The sequence below is a fragment of the Rhodamnia argentea genome, chromosome 11, assembly GCF_020921035.1.
Source record: "Rhodamnia argentea isolate NSW1041297 chromosome 11, ASM2092103v1, whole genome shotgun sequence".
Classification (NCBI taxonomy): domain Eukaryota; kingdom Viridiplantae; phylum Streptophyta; class Magnoliopsida; order Myrtales; family Myrtaceae; genus Rhodamnia; species Rhodamnia argentea.
This window is the reverse complement of record NC_063160.1, coordinates 15,637,561-15,645,747: the sequence shown is the minus strand read 5'-3', so window position 1 is coordinate 15,645,747 and position 8,187 is coordinate 15,637,561. Positions and strand designations below refer to the sequence as shown.

Here is an 8,187-nt window from a genome sequence, read left to right as displayed (position 1 = left end):
AAACACGGTCGTAAAATAATGTTCATATTTCTAATGACTTTTAATTAATTGAAGGTTTAATAATTTGGACAACAACAAAGGCATAAAAGATAATTATCCGATGTCATTTTGTAAATCAATTTTTGCTCCATCTATGCTTTACAATCTAACTTAGAAGGGAAAAACCAAAAATAAAATTGAAAAAACAAGAAGAGCACCGTTTCATTCAGGAACGGCTCCTTTCCCTTCACTCTGCCTAGGGCTCCTCTCTCTCTCTCTTCCCCGTGTGTGCAAGTGCAAAACCCAGCAACTGCACCTACAAACATCTCATTCCTTCCACCCCCTCCTCTTTCTCTCCCGGATCACCGCGGTTACTCTCTCTCTCTTTCTCTCTCTCTCTCTCTCTGTTTGTGTGTGTTTCATGGCTTTTTGGCGTCAAAAGGTGAACTTGCCAACGACGCTGTCTCATGCCGGTTGTGTTTAGCTCAATTTCGCAATCCGGGTTGTTACAGGCTCGGGGGTGGCGATGTTTTTGCTGAGAATTCCTGCGTGATATCAGCCCAGGTGCAGTTAGCTGTCAAAGAGCTTCGGTCCGTGGCGGGAAGAGATGGTGAGGCCTGCTAAGACACCTCACCAACACGAGCACGACTACGACGACGACGAGGAGACCGAATATGGTGATGACTTCGCTCCTGCCCACAATTCTTCTTTCCAAAAAGGTTTTTTTTTTTTTGTGGGATTTTCGAAAAAAAAGTGTAAATTTCCCGTTCTTTTTTTTTGGCTACCCCCAGCCCCGCCTATATGTGCAAAGTGAGTAATGAGTCTAATGGCCTGCGTGTCCGTGTAGAGGAAGTAGGGAAAGTGGACGGGAAGAAGGGGAACGCTCTGCGGTCGAAGCATTCGGAGACGGAGCAGCGCAGGAGGAGCAAGATCAACGAGAGGCGAGCGTTACTGTTCTGTGAATTGCCATTGTCATGCTCTGCTCTGCTTGTGGTGATTAAGTTAGCATACATCCGTAATTGATTGGATTTGGTGCGGTGAATCTATTGCTTAGTTCATGTGAAGCTGGTCTTTGCTTCTACATTTGGTGTTATGGTCCCTATACCTCCTCCACTGTTGGAATCCGGGCACAAGTCTTTTTTTTTTTTTTTGGTACTTTAGGGCCTCAGATTGCTGCCAATAATTCACTTAAATCACATCACCCGTGCATGCCTGGTGGGGAAAAAAGAAACCGAAAGGAAGTTACTCTAGCAAAAAGAATGTAACTTGGGCCAGAAATGCTTTTTAGTCCATTTGGTTCATTGTAGAAATCAATTCTTCTGTTAAAGTAGCAAAAGATAGTGAACACAATGGAGATGACTTGAGTACGGTTTGAATTTGTGAACTTGTGAAAGCTTATGCCTTGTTGGGATCCTGTACCACGATCTAGCCACATAATCCAGTCTTGCTCACGCTGATGTCCTTGATACAGTTTTATGTGAACCATTCTTTACAATTATCGCGGAAGAACTGCTTTGTGATTGATGTTTCATTTAGGCAATGCAGGTTTCAAATATTGAGAGATCTCATACCTCAAAATGATCAAAAAAGAGATAAGGCTTCATTCTTGTTAGAGGTAAATGGTCCAGGCACATCTTTCGGACACTACATTGGCTAATTTCTTTTTGTTTTTGTTTTAATGTGACAGCTGAGCAGATTTCTGTGCATGTGTTTCAGGTTATAGAGTACATTCGATTTTTACAGGAGAAAATACAGATGTATGAGGGTTCATACCCTGGTTATAATCAGGAGCCGAGTAAATTAACACCATGGGTAAGAGTCAGCACCGATCATATGTTATTAAAGTAGTAGCACCTGCCTTGTTATATGTGTTGACATGTCTTTTGACATGAAAATAGAAATTGGTTTCAACTACTTAAGTTTCTATTCTTCCTTGTGTGGCAATGTAGATCGATGGAATGGAAAGTTATGAAAATAATTGACTTTTTTGGTGAAGCCTAAATAAAATGTCTTCTGTAAAACAGCAACCTGTACGGTTTGTCTTGCAGTTTTCTGCAATCTCAGAATAGATCATGTTAACTCATTCTGGCCATTGGCTAATTTGAGTTTATTGCTGGAATACGTTCCATATCCGGATATGGTGTTAATTATGTATTTGGGATTTAGTCGCTTTTATAAAAGAAAACCAGTTTGCTCACATTTTCCTTTGACGTTTCATCTTGGTCATGAATTTTCTGGAGTCACTTTGAGAAATTACTTCTGCATGATCAGTAATGTCACTTCTTTCACCAAGTGCTTATATCATGAATTCAGATAATAATGTTGCAAAATGTTTGCCGGAACCTTGGGTAGCTGGACTTCCAAGGATTTTATTATTCTTTACTAAGGATTATGTTTGGAATTTATGGCATGATGTCTACTGGAAATTGCTTTAGAAATTCATGTGGCCCACACAAAGTTGTTCCTTGGACTCGCATCAATTTATCTTTTAATTCTTCTGGATTTCTATCAGTATGTGTTTATGCATGTGCTGATTAGATGTCCATCCTTAGGTCAACTCATAAGAAAAGACAGACTTCTCCTGGAGAAATTATTGATCCTTTTGGAAGACTTCTCCTATTGTCTGCACTCAAATATTGAAAATTTATGAGCTTTTTAAGTGAATGGTTGGCATCAAGTGAATTGCTGGAGCTTCTATTGTCATGAAATGCCAACATAGAGCCACAGATAGTGTTCGTTATAACATTCCTTTCATTTGTTGCAGAGAAGCAATACTGGGACTGTTGAAAGTCATATGGATCATCTTCAAATTATGAAAAACGGAAGTGGTCATGAGAGTAGAGTTGATACGAGCCCACTGATTGCAAATGCTCAGAACTCATTGGAATCTGATTTGGCTAATGCGGCAGTCTCCATTAACATGCAAACACAACCAGGCATGTTTGCTTCTGTTGGGCATGGCGGGATGGCCAGTGAACCGCTGACTGAAGCTGCATCTAATGTTGGTAATGTGTCTGGCCATCCTCAGTCGCAGTTGTGGCAGGCCATGCCTTTTGCAGCAGATTGTAGCATCCCAAACAATACAGATATTGATCAAGAGCAATTCACCATTGAAAGTGGATCTGTTAGCCTCTCTACTGCCTATTCTCAAGGGTAATTGTCCCTTGAGACCCATTACATCCAGTTACATTTTTGGTCGATACATCTCTTATGCCTCATCCAAGAAAGATGTATCTCTAATCTTCATTATGGTGGATATCAAGGGTTCTACTACTGGAAAATAATACATTTTTCTGGAATCTTGATTTTTCACAGCATTAATGAAGGGGAGGACTACTGCAAGTATAATTGGAATAATTTACAATGATTTACCTAATCTTTCCATTAAGAGACAAGATGTTTGTATGCTTTGGGCTGTGTGTGACATATTCACATTTCTTCTCAGAGTTGAAATCATTGACCCTTGGGTTTCACGGCAGCTTGAATTGGACTGCCTAGTTGCTTTCATGCTAAAGTTGCATCATTGCAAGCTATGAAATTTGCTTTGATATTTCATCTCGACCAAATGATATCTTGTTCCCTAAACGGTTGGATATTCTTGTATGACAGCATAGTAGTCTTGTGACAGGATATTAAACACTCTGACCCAAGCACTGCAATCATCGGGAGTGGATTTGTCCCAGGCCAGCATCTCTGTGCAAATTGATGTTGGGAAGCGAGCAAGTAATAGCGCAGCTAGTACCTTTTCCACTTTGAAGGTCTAAAACCCGCAACTCATTTTTGAAGCTATTCTATCTCATGCAATAGTTGTCACTGTTGTTTCGTGTATAATTACATATCCAATCCGTCATTGATTGTAGTTAGGGAGGCTGCAAGACCTGCTAGAACCATCATCTGAGATTTTTTTTCCCCTTTTCAGTAAACTTCTTCGGAGTTTCACATTGCCAAAATTTGACAGCGGACTAAAACCAGCTGGCTTATCTTGAAATTTTGAAAGTAGTAATCACAGAAAATGCAATTCTTGCTGGGAAGTTCTTCCTTTAGAAATGAGCTTATGGCCCTCAACTTGCGCTCTAATCTTTCCCAAGTACTAATAGCATCTAAATGGACACACTTATTACTAAAATTGATGATCTGGAAGCTCCCAAAACCACAAGATCAAGGATTTGACGCAAAAGGAGCCAAAGGAAGTTCTTCCTAAGTGCGACATAAGCCTTTGAAATTTAGTGTCCTTCATTTGATATAGGCAGTTGAAATTGTGATGTTTTTTTCGGTGGTAAATGGCATTAGTCTGTAGTGCTGTCTATGCAGGATAAGTTTGTGTTGTAAATGTAGCAGTCCTTTAAACTATTTTGGTGGCCTTGTGTATAGTAAATGACCCTTTAATTGCTTTAAGAGGTCATTTATTTAAAATGATGCAGCTTCTTGAGCTACGCGGTAGTCTACTTCCAATATGCCATTCTAATTGTCATTCCATCAATGACATGCAAGTCAACCATTGGTTTTATGGGCGGTGTATATGTGCTTATCTCTTGTGCCTCTTTCTCTGGTGTATGCCTAGATAGTAATGACAGAATTGGCAATTGAGACAAACGACCTGTCAGGCTGAAAGAGCAATATTGGCTATGAGTATTTCATTTCTGAAGTCTTGAGCTTAATAAACGTTGTAGATGGCCTTCATCTCTGTATATGTTCTGCTTGAAATGGGCTAAAGCTAGCAACTGGACATGCTCACTGACAAATTCACAAGATTGTGGAAGGGTAGAATTCAAAGCTAGACACTTCATGCGTAGGAAAGGGTATTTTTTTTTTTTAAAGTCTTTAAATCTGTCTTCTCATATGTACAGGATCATGAAAATGTCCCTCCAGATAGTCGAGCTCGGGTGCATGATGGCTCTGAAGTCTACATTGAAGAACCTGATCAGGCTCCCAAAAGACTTAGAACAGAGAAGAGTTAGTGAATCAGAATGGTCTACCTCCTTTTCTCATTATTCTTTTTTTTTTTTAATGTAATGTTAGGTATGGAAGCAGGAGGTAAGATCTATCAATTCTCTACCGTGGTATGAGAACAGCTAGGTTCAGGTTAATTGTATATGGTGGTGCTCTCTGGTTTGAGTAGTTACGTGGAAATGCATAGAAAAGTTCTATTACATGTGTTGATTTGTTCGAATCTCCTAAGCCTGATTCAGGCTTCCGTGGGCATATAACGAGAATTCACATAGCGACATCCGGTGGCATTTCCTAATTCTTCTTCAGGTTTCAAGCCCGCTTAATCACCATTTCTTTCCTCTTCCCGTGCTGCTGTAGTGCAATTTGCTTTGGAATGTCTTTTGAAGATCCTGCCGATTTCCAAATATCATTTCTATACCATTTCTTTACCAGACTCTTATATTTTGTTTGCCTTCCAAGTTCTTAATTTAATTTTTGTCAGCTTTTTGGACGGTTCTTTTACGAACTCGGCTGAACTTCTCTACTCTCTGAACTTTTTTGAGTCCAAAGTCCAAACACCTGGGAGTCCTGTGTGTGAGGACCTGATTTTCACCAACTTTTTTAGAGATGAGATGCATTGCTTCTTCCCTTGAAACGAATCCTGCAGCTTCTTCAAAGCCTCAAGCAAAGCACAATGTTTTCTTCTTTCCTTTTTGTGAGATGTTGCTCTCTTCTCACCAAGAAAAGCTTCCAATGTCACGGATTGCTTCGCTCCTTTATTCAATCTTCTCAGTTATAACCCGGGACGCACCCCCAATCTTCTTCCTCCATCCAGCAACTTCTAACCACAAATGCATCCCTCAACCATCGACGATGCTGCCCTCATCGATGTAGAGGCTCCTAACCACGACCATGAATCCTCCCCTACACGGTTCCATGAGCCGAGCCCACTTGCATCTGTCCCGTTGCTTCTCCGACCATCCTATGCCAGGTCGAGAGTGCCCATCTCTGATGATCTCCGCCACTTGCGGATCAGCCTCAAGTGGTGCGCGCTCGATCAGTCCTCCTGTTTTGGCAAGTTCATCTCCATTTTCACGTTCATACTCTTCACCGTCGTCATTCCAATAGTGAGCTCCCTCGCCGTGAAAGTACCACCGACAGCTCCGGTTGAAAACCCGATATCTTTCAACCTGCTCGTCCAGTTCCCGGAGTCGGGCTTAGCTGCAATTGGCTTCTTCACACTATGCAGGTAGCATCGTATTTAACTCGATCCTGTAGTTGGTACATGCAGTTCATGTAAATTCTAAAGTTGAGCTAACTGAGAAGAAAATCCCGAACGTACGTTCTTTTATTATGCTTTGAGAAGCAGCATCAATCACATTAAACTGCAGTAGAGGAAAGACTCTGCCCGACTGACTTTCCCGCTCTCGGCATCTTCCTCGCACCGCGAAACGCAGGTTCTTCAACAAGTACGGGCTGCGGCAGCTCCTCTTCCTCGATGCGCTTGAGCATGACTCTGCCCTTGTGCGTCGTAACTACGCCCGCGAGCGCGACAAGTCGTTCCGCTACCTGTCCTACATCCTCCTCCCTTCCTTCCTCGTCGAACTCGCCCACAAGGTCGTATTCTTCTCAACCGTCTCCGTGTCCTTCTCCCTCCCCTTTCCCTTCCCATCGAACGCCATCCTCTTCGTCCTCGTCCTGGCCTCCTGGATCTACCGAACTGGCATCTTCCTCCTCGTCTGCGTCCTCTTCCGGCTGACCTGCGAGCTCCAGATCCTGAGGCTCGGCGGCCTCCACGGGATGCTCGAGGGCTGTGGGTCCAACCCGAGCGCCATATTCGACGAGCACGTCAGGATCAGGAAGCAGCTGTCCACAACGAGCCACCGGTATCGGTTCTTTATCATCAGTTGCCTCGTGACGATGACAGTGAGCCAGTTTGCAGCGCTGCTGATCGTCCTGGCATCGAAAACCGAGAAGAATTTCTTCAATTCCGGAGACCTCGTGGTGAGTGAACCTAGCGAATTCAATTACGTTCCCCGGAATATGCTTTGTCATCTTCGTTTGATTTTCCTGATGAACTTGTTGCAGGTGTGTACCGTTGTTGAGCTGAGTGGTCTGTTCTTGTGCCTGGTGGGTGCTGCAAGAATCACCCACAGAGCTCAAGGGATCGCCTCTGTGGCCACTAGATGGCACATGCTCGTGACTTCTGCTTCTGGTTTGAACCGCCCGAAACCCGAAACTGCGGAACACGACAGTTCACACAGCGACACCGACTCAGATCTCGTTATCCCTGTCTCCACCTCCTCGGATTCTGGCTCATTCCAAATCCGACAAGCATTAGGTCAGTCCATATCCACACACGTCTATCTACGCATGAAATCATCCATCATTGAACTCAAACGTCACTCCGATGCCATCTATCACTCGGTGTACTGTATGTGCAGTGGCCTACTTGGAGCGGAATAACGGCGGGATAACGCTCTACGGGTTCCCGCTGGACCGGGGGCTGCTGCACACGATCTTCGCGTTCGAGTTCTCGCTCGTGCTGTGGATTCTGAGCAAGGTGGTGGTCCTGTCTTGATCCACAAGATGATGAAAGTTTTTCCCGGACTTTTTTCCCTTAAGCTTGATAAATTATCAACATGAATCAATTCTCACTAGCCATTCAATCATATAAAATTTTTCCCTGGTCCCTAGCTCATCAGGTTTCAAATGTATGACACAACAGAACTGAAACTAGCAAAGCCGAGACTTTTGAGTCCCACATGGCACCTCGGAAGGTATGAGGAATCAATCAGACGAGACAAAACGGGGGCGAACTCCCGCTTGAAACTCATACCTTTCTCGGCCTTTTGGCTAAGATCATGTGTAGTATCTATTCTTATCAGTTTAATATACGATACATTGACTATCGGCCCACATGCAGATGTCCTTGGTTCTAGGTTGTCTTTTAATGTTACAGAAGGTGTGCGAACTGACACAAAGCGAAGCACGCTACAGTGAAGGCTACTTGTTATTTGCTGAGATTCTTACACACACTTGACACTAAACGATGTAGAAGTGATACAGAGCCAAACGAACTGAACATCCAAATAAAGAACGAACGCTCGAGCACAACGGAGGATGGATCCACCAGAATCGAACCATGATCGGAGATTTCGCAGGGACCGTTTGGCCCCACAAACCCCTGACTCTGCGTAAACAAATTCTCTCCCGCGAAAGCCGCATACTTTAGTCGCACCCATGAACGGTCTTCTCCTTCTTCTTCTTCTTCAGGAG

General features: G+C 43.3%; 1 protein-coding gene and 1 pseudogene across 6 annotated transcripts; both read left to right on the top strand.

Moving 5' to 3' along the window:
• Nucleotides 1-238: 238 nt before the first annotated feature.
• Nucleotides 239-7,797, top strand: LOC115753399 (transcription factor BIM2). 6 transcript variants are annotated; one of them, XM_048272678.1, is made up of 8 exons: nucleotides 239-345; nucleotides 539-698; nucleotides 827-920; nucleotides 1,525-1,594; nucleotides 1,696-1,791; nucleotides 2,744-3,132; nucleotides 3,608-3,737; nucleotides 4,827-5,220. In XM_048272678.1, the coding sequence occupies exons 2-8, from the start codon at nucleotides 587-589 to the stop codon at nucleotides 4,935-4,937; spliced, it is 1,002 nt and encodes a 333-aa protein (XP_048128635.1). In that variant the 5' UTR covers nucleotides 239-345; nucleotides 539-586; the 3' UTR covers nucleotides 4,938-5,220. The 6 variants fall into 6 exon arrangements, with proteins under 6 accessions (XP_048128635.1, XP_048128637.1, XP_048128636.1 ...); XM_048272680.1 differs by having other exon boundaries at nucleotides 240-345; nucleotides 539-656; XM_048272679.1 differs by having other exon boundaries at nucleotides 246-350; nucleotides 492-656.
• LOC115753484 lies at nucleotides 7,744-7,867 on the top strand (annotated as a pseudogene).
• Nucleotides 7,868-8,187: the final 320 nt, after the last annotated feature.